Here is an 18,441-nt window from a genome sequence, read left to right on the forward strand (position 1 = left end):
CCAGTAGGGCCCAGATAGCTTGGTTCTATTGTGGGCTTTGTAAGCAGCAAACATTTATAGAATGCTTTAAGGTTTGCAAAGCCCCATTCATATGTTAACTCCCATAATCCTCAAGCAATCTTGTTGGGTTGGTGCTGTTATTTTCCTCATTTTCTTGTTCATTTCAGCCCTTTCTGACTCTTTGGGACCTATTTGAGGTTTTCTTGGCAAAGATATTGGAGTGGTCTATCACGTTCTTCTCTAGCTCATTTTATAGATGAGGAAACTGAGGTCAACAGGATTTAGGTGACTTGCCCAGGGTTACCCAGCTAGTAAATGTCTGAGACCAGACTCCTAGCTCTGGAAGATGAGTCTTCCTCCAGGCCCAGCACTTTGTCCACTGTGCCACCTAACTGCCCCAGATGAGAAAACTAAGGCAGGCAGAGGCTGAGTTACTTGCCTAAAGCCACACAGCTAGCAAGTATCTGGGGTTGGATTTGAACTCAGCTCTCAATGATTCTAAGTCCAGCACTCTTATCTGCTTAGCTACCTAGCAGCTACGTTTCATTGGTTAGATGGCTGACAACCACAGTCCATCTTTTTCATTAATGATGATTTAATTTAGATTTAATTAGAAAATACATGATCTACTTGTAGGTTGGTAAGTAGTTACCTTTACATGGGTAATTTAAATTTGTGGTTTTCAAAAAATAAAATAAATTGTGGTTTTCAAGAATGGGAAAGGAGGTTTCTTTCATTGAGCTGTGCTGATCTTACTAGGCAATCACAACCCACCCCCTACATACATCTTTTTCATTATGAATACTATCAGCAGTACTTTATTCAAGAATAAAAGTCTCAGTGGCCCCTGGGTAGCTCAGTGGATTGAGAGCCAGGCCTAGAGACAGGAGGTCCTGGGTTCAAATTTGACCTCAGACACTTCCCAACTGTGTGGCCCTGGGCAAGTCACTTGACCCCCATTGCCTACCCTTACCACTCTTCTGCCTTGGAACCAATACACAGTATTGACTCCAAGAAGGAAGGTAAGGGTTGAAGAAAAAAAAGAATAAATGTCTCTTTTGGAATGCTAAATGTATAACCTCCAAAGCATAAATAAGAATGATGTACTTGTAGCAGATGGCACTAACCCACTGTTTCAAAAATGAGCTGCCAGCCACAATTTCTTCTTCAGGTCAAGACACATATTTTCATCCTGAAAGTAATTTGTGTTGGATATTTGGTTCATTGTCTGGTTATAACTTTAGCTCTGTATTGTGCTGCAGCAATTTACTAGACAGCATGATGAGCATGTGTTATAAGTTGGCTGTTGTAAATTGGGAGACTCATATTTCATAGATCATTGAGTCATTGCTAAAGAAATGTCTTTGTAAACTAGGAAGCCGCCTGTGAAATACTTGTATATAGTAACATGCCAGGTCAAGTATAGGTAGACTACTTTATAATTAAAGAACAAAGCAATTACCTCCTCAAAGAAGGAAAGGGCAAAGTGGGAAAATTACTTTTCAGTTTATTAAATTGTTTTTTTGTTTTTTTTTTAGACCCTTAACTTCAGTGTATTGTCTCATAGGTGGAAGAGTGGTAAGGGTGGGCAATGGGGGTCAAGTGACTTGCCCAGGGTCACACAGCTGGGAAGTGGCTGAGGCCGGGTTTGAACCTAGGACCTCCTGTCTCTAGGCCTGACTCTCACTCCACTGAGCTACCCAGCTGCCCCCAGTTTATTAAATTGTTAACTGTTTTGGTTTAAGAAATTGCCTTGTCTTTGTTAGTATAAATCTGAGAATTTTGCTATTGTTAAGCTATTAGGGAAAGTCTTTATAAAAACAAGTTTTTAAAAGGAAAATTTGGATAAGTTGTTGTTGTATCCAAAGGTTTCGATCTCCTGAGATTATTGCAATGTTAGTGACACAATTCTGTTATTTGCAAATACAGTACTTTTGAAAAAAAATTATTCACCAGTAACTTGTAATAAATACACAATAGAGAAAACATTTGTACCAAGATGAAGAAGGTATGGAGTAACTAGAAGACTCAGTGGATAGAGAGCCAAGCCTAGAGATTGGGTCCTTCCTAGATTCAAATCTGGCCTTAGATACTTCCTAACTGTGTGACCATGGCCAAGGTATTGCCCCCCCCCCCCACTTCTTAGCCTCATTTTGGCAAACCTATGGCGTGCATGCTGGAGGGGGCGCTTCCCTCCTCCTTTCCATGCACCCAAAGACATTTCCTCACTTCACTTGCTCTTCTCCCCAGCAGCCCAATGGGAGTGCTTCCTCCCTCCCCTGTCTGGGGTAAGAGGGGAGGAGGGGAAGCTCACAGGTGGTGTGAGGGTACAGTTCCTGGGTACTTGGTCTCTAAAAAGTTCACCATCACTGACCTAGCCCTTACTGCTCTTTGGCCCTGGGGCTGATACTTAGTATAAATTCTAAGACAAAGTAAGGGTTTAAAAGAAGAAAAAGAAGGAGGAAGAGGAGGATTGTGAACCTAGAACCAGAAAGGTCCTCAAAAGAAATCTGGACCAACCCCATCTTTGACAAATGAACTACGGTCACACAGGTAGTAAGTGGTAGAGTTGTGTTATAAATAAAAATGAATTAGAGGGCTTATTACTGTATTTATAAGCATTTATTAGTAAAGAGAAAGAGAGAGAGAAATTGGATTTCTAGCCTTTCCAAAAAGTCCAGTTCCCCATAGCAGCCAGCACTGAGAGCCACCTCTGCTGCTCAGAGATCAAGAACTCAAATAAGAGGGCTCAGGGGGAGAGAGCCAGCCCAGAAAGAGTTAGTTCAGGTCCAGTCCAGAAAAAGAGAGCTCCTCAGTGTGGATTTTAAAATTAATATTCAAGATCTCCAAAGTATAATATGGTTCAAGATTTCCCAACTATATATCAGCTTCCCCCACTAGCTTTTCAAACCTATGCTCCTCCCAGCCCCGGATCTTTCTGTTGCCTAGTGGCTTTCAAATGTAATACAACTTTATGCCAGGCCTGTATCAGGATGCTGGCTGCGCCACCAGACACATGACTTTGATTTCTATGTCCTGCCACTGGGATATGTGGGATGGAGGTCCCCAAAATATTTATCTCACAGTCAGGATTTGAATCCTGGCTCTTTCCAATGCCAAATCAAATGCTATTTCCATTTTACTATGCTGCCTTCTATTTCTTAAGAAACTTATTCTAATAGGTTTTCCCTGTAATTCCATTTAGTTTTTTAAGCCATTATATAATCACTTCCTCTATTTCCTGTTGCATCAGGATAATGAGGACTTGTCAAACTAAACAAATCTCAATAGATTTGCCCCTTGATTAATAAGTTCTCTTTGCCAAAAATCTTCCATATGTGAGGCTATAATGAATGCCCACATATTTATGCTTCTTATTAATTTAATCTGGGACATAATTATTTTTGGAATCCAAAGAATTATTTAAATATAAACCATTTTCTCTCTTTACCTTCCTCTTTCCCTCCATTTTCCATCATTTTCTGGTATGTTTACGTAATTTAGAGAAATAATTTTTTTCTAGAGGCCATACTTGTCCTGTCACTAAAAATTAAAAGAGAGAGGGAGGATGTTGCAGAGGGAGAGCATGTCGCTGGTCTCCTGAAAAAAGTTTTAACAAGAGTTAAAAGTAGATCTGTGTAAGTCATATTCTGCTATTTAGAAGTATAGTTAGAACATTGACATCCCAGAAATAAACCTTCCCTAAATTGTTACAGCCTTTTAATGAAGTTCCTAGGAATTCTTATGTGAGCCTTTCTTCCAGAAGGTAGCAGGGTCTGTATACAGCTTATGCTACATCCCTGATTTTGCTCTGAAATAGCTGGGCAACTTATACTGGAAAAGTTTTAACAGTATATTAATGTAAATCTTTGTGAGAAGTAGGAGATTACAAAAAAAAAAAAAAAAAGATTAAAAAATGAACCAAACGAAAGTAATGCAGTACCTGCTGCGGTTAGAGCCTGCATAATAACTAAGTGTACTTTTAAATAGAGAACCACGGGAGCAGCTGGGTGGCTCAGTGGATTGAGATCCAGGCCTAGAGACAGGCTGTCCATCCTGGGTTCAAATCTGGCCTCAGACGCTTCCCAACTGTGTGACCCTGGGCAAGTCACTTAACCTCCATTGCCACTCTTCTGTCTTGGAACCAATACACAACATTGATTCCAAGACAGAAGGTAAGGTCTTAAAAATAAATATATATATATACATATATATAACACAAATAAATAAATAAATGGAGAACTACCCCAAGATAATGTTTTCTAAGCCAATTAGACCACATAAGGCATTATATATATATATATATATATATATATACACACACACACACACACACATACATATAGATGAAAAAATTATAAAGTTGTTTCTAAGGATTTACCTAACTTGGAATTGTGGAGGAAATTAATCCTATTTTCTTTTTAATTGTAAGTTAATTATTTTATTACATAATTTTATATAAAATTTTAGAAGAAAAAATACTGCCACCATCATAGTTTTTCACTAGACCCCTATTCACATCAAATGGAATATGACATAAGGAGGAAACACTTCCTCAGAGGGAAAAAAAGGTTTAATAATAAAATGCACTGATAGCTCTTGAGAGGAATGTCAGTTGAGAAGCAGGAATAGACTGAAGTTTCTCTTAAGTGTTACACTGCAGAAATGGAGAGAGCAGTTTGCATGTACTATTATACATCATGTGTTTCATAAACTATTGCAACAGTTTTCTATTTGGACTCCTTGCTTCAAGTCTCTTTCTACTCCATCTATCCTCCATTCAACTTCCAAAATGATTTTCCTAAGTGTAAGTCTGACTATGTCACCGTGTCCCCCCCCCAAAAGACAAAAATGAAAAACATGGTATCCTGTTACTTCCAAGATCAGATATATAGTCCCTTGACTTTTTTTTTTTAAAACCCTTACCTTCCATCTTAGAATCGACACTGTGAATTGGTTTTAAGACAGAAGGACTAGGCAATGGGGGTTAAGTGACATACACAGCTAGGGAGTGTCTGATGCCAGATTTGAACTTAGGACCTCCCGTCTCTAGGCTTGACTCTCAATCCACTGAGCCATCCAGCTGTCCCCTAGTCCCTTGACTTTTAAAGCTCATTATAACCCATCCTCAACCTTCCTGGTCTTATATTCCCTCTCCTCCATGCACTCTGCAATCTGCTCATGCTAGCCTACTTGTTTCTCAAAGGCTTTCTACCTTTGCCTGAGATGTTTCTTGGACTCTTAGGCAGTGTCTTACTTGAATACTCAGCTTGATTACCCTTGCTCTCAGAAGACTTTTCTGGTCTTTCTGATTCCCCCTCCTTCCTCTACCCCCACAGGTATTAAGGCCACCCATTTTACCATCTACTCTATGTGGACTTTGTATCCTCTGACTGTTGTGTTGTCTCTTCCATTGGAATGTACGTCCTTGATACCTGGAATGGTTTTTGCTTTTCCCCTCCATCCCCATTGTTTGATTGACCGTAAAGTTTAATTATTTGGGCAGCTTATTGTTGGAGTAGTTCTTTGATAAAACATTCTTTTTTTTTTTTTAATTTTTTTTAATTTTTTTTTTAAACCCTTAACTTCTGTGTACTGACTTATAGGTGGAAGAGTGGCAAGGGTAGGCAATGGGGGTCAAGTGACTTGCCCAGGGTCACACAGCTGGGAAGTGTCTGAGGCCGGATCCGAACCTAGGACCTCCCGTCTCTAGGCCTGGCTCTCAATCCACTGAACTACCCAGCTGCCCCCTGATAAAACATTCTTATTCAGTCAATCAAACATTTATTATGTGCTTACTATATGTGAGGTATTGTGTTTGGTACTAGGGTTTAATGAAAATAAAATACTCCTTACCCTCAAGACTCTTACCCTTGGACATATATAAGTAGATACAAAATACCTACAAAGTAAATACATGGAATTTGGGGGATATTAGGACTACTCTGTGTGTGTAGAAAAAGAATTGGGTAGTGATCTCATGTAGATCAATGGTACACTGACTTTTGAAAGATTTAAGAGGCATTGGCAAGTTAAAGCAGCTAGATATTTTTGAAGTGGATTGAGTGCCAGGCCTAGAATCAAAAAGACTATCTTTCTGAGTTCAAATCTGGCCTCAAAACATTTCCTAGCTGTGTGACTCTGGGCAAATCACTTCACCCTGTTTGCCTCAGTTTTCTCATTTGTAAAATGAGCTGGAAAAGGAAATGGTAAACCACTCTGTTATCTTTGCCAAGAAAACCCCAAATGGGGTCATTAAGAGTTGGATATGATTCAAAACAATTGAACAAAAGTGAAGTAGAAGCGTATTTTCAGGCATGGGAGAAAATTTGGATTTTCGGAGGAAAATCATTGGCTTTCCTTACAGTTGGGGGTTGAAGTTGTGAAATTCCTCCTGACTTAAAAGCAAACAAAAGAAACCTGTTTATAATTTATTTTAAAATTAGTTTCTGTGGGATTGGTTTATAAAAAAGTTTATTTAGACTAACAATCATGTTTCTTCCCTTGATCCTCTTTTTCTATACTTTAGCACCATCTGCCTTGAACCTGTCCATAGTAGAGAGGGGCACTTAAACTGCATACAAAGGACATGTGTAATAGGGATTATGTATTCAAGGCCTTTCTCTATCTTTGTTTATCCTATTGCAAAGATGTTTGTTTAAAAGCAGTAAGAGTTAATCGTCCAACTTCACAATGCAGGCAGTTTCCTCATAAAATGTGTAACAGATTACACAGATGGCAAGTGCTGATATATAAATTTTAAACCAATATTTCCAATGGAGCCAGATGGTAATTTAACATGAATTGTTGAACATTTATGCTTATCTTATTAAAATTATCTTCTTTTGTCTAAACCAAGCTAGCAATGTAGTTTGGAACAGATTCTGTAACGTATCACCAAAGGAACAAAAAAAAAAATTCAAGACTGAGTGCCAGGCAATATTTGCTCCTTATGCCATTTGAAAAAAAGGAAGCCTAAGCTTGATTACACTTAGAAAGTCAGTCACGTATATTGTGTATATTTTTACCCAAATCAAGGAGAAATGCCTATCAGAATTCTTAGAAAAGTCTCTACATTCTTTTCTCTTCCCAAATCTTATCTAATAAGTCTGTATATATCCAAAGTCTGTATATTACATCCTAATTTGATAGAGTATATCCCTGAATCTTTTGATTCTGTGGAGAGGCAAAGAAAAAAGCAGAACTACTCCATTTTCACACATTTATATACAAATGGCAGGGGAGTTTTGGTTCTTCTTTGGTTGTTTCCCTTTCCCATCCTTCCCCAACTAGCATCATGGAGTGTTTTGCTGTGATTATTATTTCCTTCTGGATGATGTAAGAACTTTGAAAAGAGCACAGTTGTGTTCTATGTCCACACTGCCTCTTGCAGGAAATGCTTCCTATTTGGGAGAGCATCAAATCTAGTAACTGATGTGTGAGAGAAAATATATGAGTACATAGAACAAAATGTGTGAATAAGTTTTTTAAAATCCTAATTTTTTGGCAGTACCAACATAAAAAAACATGCTTGTAATGGTGTAGAATAGAATCTTTTTTTAGGTATGGATTAGACTGAAGTGCCTCTACAGGCTTTATAACTCAGTGGATTGACAGCCAGACCTAGAGATGGGAGGTCCTGGGTTCAAATGTGGCCTCAGACACTTCCCAGCTGTGTAACCCTGGGCAAGTCACTTAACCCCTATTGCCTAGCCCTTACTGCTCTTCTGCCTTGGAACCAGTACAGAGTATTGATTCCAAGATGGAAGGTATGGGTTTAAAAAAACAAAACAAAACAAAACAAAACCAAAAAAAAAAACCTGGTGTCCTAAAATCCAGTTTCCTTCTATTGATTTTCCAAAATACTTAAAGCATTTTAAGAGTTCCTATCCTATAAGGTAAATGGGAAATAAGTAATATTATCCCTATTTTTATAGAAAGAAATGAACTGACTAAGGCATGATGGGATTTTGATTCATTCCTTTAGTTCTTTCTGTGCACACAAGGTAGATTTTTTAACATATTGAATGCCTATGTAATAACAATTAACAATGATGGGATTTCCATTTCTGAGAAAATAACATTGATTACCTAGTGATGGATCTAGAACTAAATCAGGTCTTTTGACATCAAAATCACTGAATTTGAGAGTTGGTGGCCTAAATACAGTTAAATCTATGTATAGGAATGAAAAATAAGACCCCAACTGACCAGAATCTGAAAATGGGAATCTCTTGTCTTTTATAAATCTTCTTCCACCTTCCCCTCTTCTCTCCAGATTGCCTCTTGTTCTTAATCCTTCTTACATGTGAATATACACACAATACATATGGGAAATATATTTTATATATGCATGATACATTTTATATCAAGAATAGATTAACTGTCAAATTATACTAGCATTTAGTTTTGTATACAGCAGATTTCTGAAGCACAGGAGATTTGAGGTTTTAACTGTACCAGATTTTATTTTTTTTTTGTGCCAGATTTTAAATATCTATCTCTATATTATAAAGTTCAAGTCTAGAATTGTATGGAAGCCAAAAATTGTTTGGAGTGTGAATATTCAGCACCATTTAAGACCTGAACAGACTAGGCTAGATGTCTCTAGGTTTGGTGGCCTGGCCCTGCTTCTGAGACTAAAAATAGCTTGACTGCTTGCTAAAATAATTGTTAATTTTAGCATTAGGAAGCTTGGTAATGGGGCTGGGCCTAGATGTTTGCTTGGTGCTCAAATATAATGAAAATAAAATACTCCTTACCCTCAAGACTCTTACCCCTCATTAAGGGGAAACAACATGGATGTATATAAGTAGATACAAAATTTAGGTCAATCAAGAAAAACTGAAAGTTAGTGAGTTAGTGTTCTTACCTATTTTACTCTTCCTACTACCCTATCAAAGGGAGTTCTTCATGTTCCTTATTATCTCTTTACTATACTCTTCCCACCCTCCTAGCCCTAAACTGAATCAAAGCTACTTCTGTCAAGGAGTTAACCTCAGCTGGCAGTTAATAGGTAAGCATTTGATTCATACTAATACTGTATCAATATAACATTTTAAGTTACAGAATGCTTTACTTATATTAGCTAGTTGATTCTCACAATAAACCTATGAGGTAGCTGTTTTTCTTATCTCCATTTTTTAGATGGAGAAACTGAGGCTAGGTGGCTTGTCCTGGATCACATAGCTAATAAGTGACTGAGGCAGGACTTGAATCTTCCTGATTCTAAGTGTTCTATCTCTTGTACCATCAAGCTATGTGAGGATGTTATTCTTGGGGTGGGAAACCTCATTGGTGTTTCTTAAATCCCTAGATGAGGCCACAAGTTATTTTAACATATAAACTCAGCCATGAACATTATTTGATCCCCTAGTTAAAATACAGAAATTACTTTTTCTTATTATCTGTGCTTGGGGTTCCCAAATCTGTGTATCTAGCCCTGACTTCATAAAAGCTTTCTATTACTTTAAACTAAGCATATGTACAATTAAACTTAGTGCCCTCACCCTACCTCTGAAAAACAAAAAAACAACAAAAATGCACACATTATTTCAAGAGTATTTTTCAGTTTCTCTCTTTTCCTGCTCAACTCCAGTGTCTTAACTACCTACCCAGGGCATTTGTCTCAGATAATTCCTGTCTTGTCCATAACCATCCCCACTATCTTAGGACCCAAAGTGAGTGATTCATTTATCTAACATTTATTAAGTAGTATGAGGTGCAAACAGTGTAGCTAGGTGGCACCATGGATTGAGGGCCAAGCCTGGAATTAAGAAGAATTGATCTTCCTGAGTTTAGCTCTGGCTTACCAGCTGTGTGACCCTGACCAAATTACTTAACCCTGTTTGCCTCAGTTTCCTCATCTGCAAAATGAGCTGGAGAAGGAAATGGCAAACACTCTAGTGTCTTTGCCAAGAAAACCCTAAATGGGGTCATGAAGAGTCAGGCACAACTGGAGAAACAAACAAACAAAACACAAGGCGTAAGACACGATTATATCCAAGTTTAGTGATGGTGAACCTTTTAGAGACTAAGAGCCTAAACTGCAACCCTCCCTCCTCATGTGAGCGCCTCTCCCCGCCCACTCTTCTCCCCCTTCCCCTCCCCCCCCTTTCCCCAGACAGAGGAGGGAGGAAGAGCTCCCATTGGCTGCTGGGCAGAAGGACAGGTCATGTGAGAAATGTCTTCAGACACAGAGGGGGGGGGGGGGAGCAGCTTGCTCCAGCACAAGTGCCATAAGTTCACCAATTTGGCTTTAGGAGATTAAAAAGATGAGTTAGGTTCTTGCCCTCAAGAAGTTTCCAATCTCCTTTCCCTTTATATTAAATATGGCACTAGTTTTTAGTGTGGTAGCTTTTGTTTTTAAGCTTACAATAAATGGAAACAATTTTTTTTCAAGTGTTGAACTTATCTCCATCTAGATTATAAACTGATTAATAGTGAGGACAAGGACTACCTCTTGAACTTCTTTACATGCCCCTAAGTGTCTAGCAGTCAGCTCTTCATATTGTCAGTGCACATTATTTGTTGAATAATCACATTTCATTTTGTGGCTTTTCAACAGGCTTATTTCATAGTTAAAGTTTTGCTTAGAAGAATACTGTTAAAGATATTTACATTCTCTAAGCATGAACCATGTTCATAAGAAAAAGTTCAGAAAGGGCTAACAGTGAAGTCAGTGTTCATATTTATGGTGGGAAATTCACATGTGGTTAATAGAGAATTGGTTTTATCCTACTTATCGGAAATAACTTAAATGTAGATGTTCTGAGTAAAACACTTTAAATTTAATTAACCATGTGGTAACACCTATAAATGTTAATTGTTCTATAAGTGCGCATACATACATATACACATATGTGCTTATAGAAAGCAGCATTTTCATATTCTACAAGATGTGTTTAAAACTGTAAGGAAGCAGGGAGAGCTTGGTCACCCAGGTCTGGACATAGGCAGTCCTGGGTTCAAATCTGGCCTCAGATACTTCCCAGCTATGTGACCCTGGGCAAGTCACTTAATCCCATTGCCTATCTCTTACTGCTCTTCTGCCTTGGAATCAATACTTCATATTGATTCTAAGACAGAAAATATGGTTTAAAACAGAAACAACTATAAGGAAGCTGCATCTAGGAAACCTCTTGACCTGGTCTTCCTTTCTTCTCATTATTCTAGGACATGAATTTAATTGACATCCTCTGGAGACAAGATATAGATCTTGGGGCAAGACGTGAAGTGTTTGACTTCAGTCAAAGGCGGAAAGAGCATGAGCTGGAAAAACAAAAGAAACTTGAAAAAGAAAGACAAGAACAACTTCAGAAGGAACAAGAGAAAGCCTTTCTGGCTCAGCTGCAGCTAGACGAAGAAACAGGTGAATTCCTCCCAATTCAGCCAGCCCAGCACATTGAGCCTAGCACATCGACCAGCTACTCACAGGTAAGAGACCACTGTCTCTGTGAACAAACTTTGAGATGTAACTTAAGGGAAGTTCAACTCTGGCACCTGTGACTTTTGGGGGAGAGAGTTGCTCAGCACATAGTGCATGAATAGTGACCATCTGCTGGTGATGCTGTTAACACTTTCTCCCCCTTTACTCTGCTTCTCATGTCTAGGCTGCTGATATCCCCAAAGCAGATGCTCTGTTCTTTGATGATTGCATGCAGCTATTGGCAGAGACCTTCCCATTTGTAGAAGATGATGAGGTAAGAATGGACTTTTATTCTGAAGGTGACACAAGTATGTACTCTGTGTATTCTCCATTTTCTAAAAATAAAGTTTTACTGATGCCTTCTATTTTACATCATCATGCTTGCCCCAGCATCCCCCTTTTCTCTCTCCTGGAGAGCTGTCCAATATAACAAATAGTATTTTTTAAAGACCAAAACAAAAATGAGAAAGAAAATCATTACAATCCGTAAATACATATGTGCATCATCTGTGGACTTTTCACAAAGGAGTGGGTTAAGGGTGCCTTCTCATTTTTTTTTCATTCAAGTCTTGCTGGATCTTTAGAATTTTGTTACATTCACTTTTGATTTTTTTTTTTGATGTGTGGTTCTTTCTGTTTTCATTGTTGCAGTTATTCTGTATATTGTCTTCTTGGCTCTGCTTACTTCATTCTGCCCCTGTTCACATGGCACATATATTTTGCCCAATAGTACAGTCATATTTCTTCACATTCATGGTCCACAGTTTGTGTAACCTGAATGGCTATCTACCTTGATGGGAATTTGTCTTGTTTTCAGTGGTTTGTTATCCCATAAAGAAGGTCTCCTTTATTAAAAAGGGAAAAAAAACTTTTAGGAAGAAAATCTATGCAGAAAAGCATATCATTGAAGTTATACACTAAACATGTTCTTTGCCATATCTATTATCTTTTTTTTTAAATATCCAAGCCAGATTTGTGGAGATCTCTTTATCATCTCTGATAATCTGATAAGGACAGTTTAGTTGATAAGGAAATAAGGAGAGGACAAGGGAGTTGTCTTTTACCTCATGCTACAGCTTTGGCTCCAGGAGCATGGAGTTTATTATATATATATATTTCAAGACTCATTTCACACAAAAGAACCCCTCCCCCGAAACGTCACGTTTCTGCAGAAACACAAATTATGTCACATCAAAGCACAATAAAGTTATAGTTTTACAAAGAATTTTCTTATGAAGATAATGCCAGATGAGAAACAGTCTCAAGGTTAAAAATGAGCCTCACTTTATCTATTTTGCCTGAGCTTGCCACTCTGTGACCTTGGGATGCCTGGAGCAGTTAGAGAGATATACCCACAGTTGCAGCTTTACTCTGCTAAGTGAAAAAAGGCTGTTAACTCATTAAATGCTGGTTTACTAAAACTTAAAGTTTTCCTAGAAGGCTATAATGTTCTTTAATAAAAAAAAGGTGTGGATCATAAAAGGGATCAAAAGAGGAGTCTCAGATTTTTATCTATTCTCTTATTGACTTCCCACACAGATTGCTGTTATTAACCAAAAACAGCAGTTAGAATAGCCATTGACACAAGCCACACAGTTTTTATGGTTATTTTTATAGATAAAAAATAAAGCCTGCATGGATAGGCCAGTATCTGACTAGGTAAATTAGTAGGTATAGAGCAGCAGTATGGGTAATCAGCCCAAACTTAATAATTTATTAATGACTGTCACCTGCATGCAGATAATTGTGAGAAAAAGATATGGTAGCACTTGCTTGAAAAAACATTAGGATCAAATATGGTGTGTTTGAGAAGGTAGACATAAGAACTTAAAAAGATAAAATCATAGTTTGGCACATGAGTTTCCATAAGGAGCTATATTTTATTGATGAGAGCTTCATATTTTAAATAAATTATTTGTTAATTTTAGGTTTCTTCAGCCACATTTCAGTCACTTGTTCCAGATCACATTGACAACAACCCAGTCTTCATTACTTCCAGTCAAGCTCAGCTCCCCGGATCATCTGTCCTTCAGTCTGTAGTGGAAAACAATATGCAGGATATCGAGCAAGTGTGGGAGGAGCTGTTGTCCATTCCAGAGTTACAGGTAATCAAGAGCCAGGACCAAAGCCATGAGGTGACATTTAGCAGCCTCCAATTGGCGGCCCATATTAACATAAGCAGAGTAGCTAATTATTTAGTGAATGGCAGCTCTCTGGGAAAAGGGAAGGAAATAAGCATTTGGAGAGCCCCTATGATGCCAGGTTCCCTGCCAAGCACCATATAGATCTCATTTCATCCTCCCAACCCAAGGAAGTAGGTGCCACTGTGATCCCCCATTTAACAGTTGAGGAAACTGAGCCAGAGAGTAAATAGCTAGTAAGTGTCTGGGGTCTTCCTGACTCCAGGCCCAGCCTTTGCCACCTTGATGCCTAGAGAGCAAATCTCCCAATCAGGAGAATGGGTTTAAGCGCCACCTCTGACTTTGTGATCCTAGCGAGTCACCCACATTCTCTCATGCAGCTCTCATAAGACTCTTAAGTTGTAGAATGACTAGTCTGTATTGGAAGAGGAAGTTCCCTACTTCAGTGACTTAACAGGTCTGATCTCATTTCCAGAGCAAACCGGAAGATAAGTAATGCCTTACTATATAAGAACAAATGATAACCGTTCCTTTGTCTGACCTAGAAATTCTGAAAATCATGCTTCTGCTTAGAAAATGCAAATCCTTTATGAATGTCTGTACTAGAAATTAGATTATATTTTGTTATATAGATGACCTTAGGCAAATCGCTTAAATTTGTGGGCCTCAGCGTCCTATGTCTATATAAAAATGAATGAATGGTCATAAGGTTTCTTCCAGCTCATATAGGCTATGTAATTCTCAAAGACACACTAGAGTGTGTTTCTACATGTGTACATACATACTTAGATATGCACATGCCCACCACCTAATGTTAGCTCTTATTAATAGTGTGAAAATATTTGTTGTTGGTTACATAAAATTTTATTTGAACATTTCTTCATACAGTGTCTTAATATTGAAAATGACAAGTTGGCTGAGGCTACCACAGTTCCAAGTCCTGAAGTGAAACCGACAGAAATCAATAACAATTACAATTTCTACACTTCCCTCTCGACGATGGAAAAAGAAGTAGCTACCTGCAATCCAGATTTCCTCAGTGCTTTTGAGGACTCCTTTGGCAACATCCTCCCCACAGAAGACCCTAACCAGTTGAGAATGAACTCTTTAAATTCAAATGCCACAATAAACACTGATTTTTGTGAGGAATTTTACTCAACTTTCATAGCAGAAACAAACATAAACAGCAGTATGCCTTCCCCCGCCCACATCAGCCAGTCACTCTCAGAACTCTTAAATGAGCCCATTGATATTCCTGACCTTTCACTCTGTAAGGCCTTTAACAGCAACCCTCCTGAAAACCCCCCAGAATGTAATGATTCTGACTCAGGCATTTCTTTGAACACAAGCTCTAACATGGCATCACCAGAACACTCAGTGGAGTCTTCCCTCTATGGAGACACGCCACTGGGCTTCAGTGATTCTGAAATGGAAGATGTTGACAGTGCTCCTGGAAGCACGCAGCAGAGCGGGGCCAGGATGCAACCAGTGCCATTTCAGGAGGACATGCCCTATCCGGTGTCTCCCACTCAGGGGCCCGCCGTTCCTGCGCCCGATGCTCTGCAAAGTGTAAGCACGCCAAAGAGAGAGTCGCCCACCAGTCCTGGTCACCAGAAAGTCCCATTCACAAAAGACAAACATTCAGGCCGCTTAGAATCCCATTTCACAAGAGATGAGATGAGAGCAAAGGCTCTTCATATCCCTTTCCCTGTAGAAAAGATTATTAACCTTCCTGTGGATGATTTCAATGAAATGATGTCAAAAGAGCAGTTTAATGAGGCCCAACTTGCACTTATTCGAGATATTCGTAGGCGGGGCAAAAACAAGGTGGCTGCTCAGAATTGCCGGAAAAGAAAACTGGAAAATATAGTGGAACTGGAGCAAGATTTGGATCATTTAAAAGATGAAAAGGAAAAGCTGCTCAGAGAAAGAGGAGAAAATGACAAAAGCCTCCATCTACTGAAAAAACAGCTCAGCACCTTGTATCTTGAGGTCTTCAGCATGCTACGAGACGAAAATGGAGAGCCCTACTCCCCTAGTGAATATTCCCTGCAGCAAACAAGGGATGGTAACGTGTTCCTTGTTCCCAAAAGCAAGAAACCTGACATTAAAAGAAATTAGGTTTGGGAAGATTCTATCTTTACTGAGGTAGTGTTTTTGTACTGTTTTACTAAAAGCTCCTACTGTGATGTGAAATGCATAATTAAGTGATATTTTATAAAAATTCTATGCAAGCATATATCCAAAATAGTATAGAAATTGCACACAATATAAAAGCATTAAAATAATAAGATGCATATATATGTATGCAGAATCTATAGTCTCACTTTAACAGCAAATATTTCCTTGTTGCACCTTTTGGGCTAGTTTCTGTATAAGTGTAAATAGTGCAAACTTCTTATTTATACTGTTCCTATCTCATTTGTTATATTCATAGATTTATATGAAAATATGATTTAGCTTACCCTAAATACAGTTTGTTGCAAGACTAACCACAAGTGCCTTTTTATAAATACTCTATGATCTGGAAGTGTCATTTTCTTATGTAGTTATTTTGCTTTACATAAAAATTTAATTTAGCAAAAAAAGCTAATACCAATAAAGATATTAAACTTAATTTGTGTATTCATTAAATGATGCATTTATTTGAATTGGTTCATTGTGCTATTTCCTACATAATAACACTGATTATAAATATATCATTTTGGTGCTTTATATTTAAAGAATATACTTTTTTTGTGATTTGAAAATTTTTATTTAATTAATTTAGAGTGTTTTTACATGGTTACATGATTCCTGTTCTTTAAATCCTCTCCTCCCACCCCACTCTTGTAGCCAATGAGCAGTTCCACTGGGTTTTACATGTGTCATTGATCAAGACCTATTTTCATATTATTGATATTTGCACTAGAGTAAACACTTAGAGTCTACATCCCCAATCATGTCCCCATCGACCCATGTGATCAAGCAGTTGTTTTTCTTCTGTGTTTCTCCTCCCACAATTCTTTCTCTGGATGTGAATAGCATTATTTCTCATAAGTCCCTCAGAATTGTCCTGGATCATTGCATTGAGAAGTCCATTACATTCAGTTGTGCCACAGTGTATCAATCTTTGTGTATAAGGTTTTCCTGGTTCTGCTCCTTTCACTCTGCATCAATTCCTGGAAGTCGTTCCAGTTCACATGGAATCCCTCCAGTTCATTAGAATGTACTTTTGTTTAACAAGTATAAAAATTTTTTATCAGGAAAAATTGTAGGTACAACTACCTACCAGTTGTACCACATCAGAGAAATATATGTCTCTTTATTTGAAAAAAAAATGTTATCAGGCAAATTAACACTGCAATTTGTGTTCTGCATTTGCAAAATGAAATTATTTCAGTTAAAAACTTTTAAAAATATAATTCCCTTAACCCATTAGGACCCCGTCCCTCTTCCCTCCATTAAGTGATTTTTAATGAAAAGAAAAGGCACATATATGTATACACACTCATATGTGTATATATGAGATGTGTGTGTGTATATATATATGCATATATATTTGCATGTGTGTATATAGGCACACGTATACATATTTGCATTCAGTATAGCTATAGCTACTTTTGGCCACCTTAGAACTTTTTGCTTTTATATTCAGTGGTGTCTAGAATGGTATACCAGAAATAGCAAATACTCTGCAGTGTTTTCATTTCTTTTAACTGTCTCTTGTCTCTTTCATATTTGGGGTTCCTTTTTGAAATAAATGAGAGAGATGCAGGAAGTGAACAGGAATGACAACCTGTCTTAAAAGAATCTTGTCACTTAAATATTCATGATCATTTTCCTTTTAAACGTAAAACCATTTGCATATATAATTCAACGAGTGTTTATTAAGTACCTACTATGTGCCAGGCTTTGTGCTGGCTGCCAGAGCAACAAAAAAGCAAAATTATCCTTTCTCCCGAGTATCTTTCTTTTGGGGGTTAGGGGAGCTCTGTGTGTGTGTGTGTGTGTGTGCGCGTGTGTGTGTGCGCACGCGCTCGTCTGCCTTTCTGTGTATGTTCTAGCCTGGAAGTTTTGCCAGTGTACTTTATTCTAGCATTTAGTACCTTTATAAGGAAAGCCTTACAGCAAACTATCTCCCCCTTCTCACCCCCTAGCTCTGTGAGGAAATATTGCTTCTAATCAACTGTTCTTCTCCCCTTTAGAGTCCAACTCTAAACTAGTACTGCCCTTGGCTGCCATGTCTTTCTAACTGTCAAGGAGATCAAGTGTTTGCTAATTGAGGTCGTTTTTGGACCCTCTGGATCAAGTTGTGGTAACTGTTCTACTTCAATTAAAACTTCTTTAAGAAACAGTGATCCACTACAATGTCTGACCCATTTTTAAGAGTCAAGAGCTTGTTTAAATGGGTTGGTTTGGTGCTATAGTGTTTGCATGAAGTTTCATCTCAACTTTATCCTAATTTGACATTTGAACCAAAGAACTGTATACACAAAAACATGATTCTGAAGTCATCTTCATATTGGTTTTCAGCTACTTCTTGTCTACTAAGATAGTCTTGTTTTTTGTCATACTCCATGCTTGCCATAGCCAGTGCCTTCTAACTTGAAAAAGTAATGTACAGGCGTGAAGTTTCTACCATAGTCCACTCTATTAGCTGCCCTTTGTAGCATACTTCAAGATTTGCAGAGTGCTTTACATATCCGATCCCCACCACAGCACTGTGAGGCATGTGCTACAGGTATTAATTAGTCCCAGTTAAAGATGAAGAAATTGAGACTTGGGTTAATAAGACATCCTAGCCTCTGCCATAGTGCTAGTGCCAGAGGTGCAAACTGAGCCCACCGCTTTCTGGAATTCCAAGGCACCATATACATCACATGTTTTTGT

The 18,441-nt window shown here is 38.2% G+C and overlaps 1 protein-coding gene across 4 annotated transcripts in view; it reads left to right on the forward strand.

Annotated features, from left to right (window-relative positions):
• Window positions 1-16,186, forward strand: part of NFE2L2 (NFE2 like bZIP transcription factor 2) — a 47,071-nt gene extending 30,885 nt beyond the window's left edge. For 2 of the 4 annotated variants that reach the window (XM_044669756.1, XM_044669755.1), the window contains 4 exons: window positions 11,176-11,436; window positions 11,613-11,702; window positions 13,357-13,533; window positions 14,458-16,186. In XM_044669756.1, coding sequence (XP_044525691.1) covers window positions 11,176-11,436; window positions 11,613-11,702; window positions 13,357-13,533; window positions 14,458-15,690 — 1,761 coding nt within the window. In that variant the 3' untranslated portion in view covers window positions 15,691-16,186. Of the gene's footprint in view, window positions 1-8,966; window positions 9,017-11,175; window positions 11,437-11,612; window positions 11,703-13,356; window positions 13,534-14,457 lie in introns of those variants that run through there. The other 2 variants (XM_044669757.1, XM_044669758.1) reach the window with 2 other exon arrangements.
• The last annotated feature ends 2,255 nt before the right edge of the window (window positions 16,187-18,441 follow it).

The sequence above is a fragment of the Gracilinanus agilis genome, chromosome 3 (genome assembly GCF_016433145.1).
Source record: "Gracilinanus agilis isolate LMUSP501 chromosome 3, AgileGrace, whole genome shotgun sequence".
NCBI lineage: Eukaryota > Metazoa > Chordata > Mammalia > Didelphimorphia > Didelphidae > Gracilinanus > Gracilinanus agilis.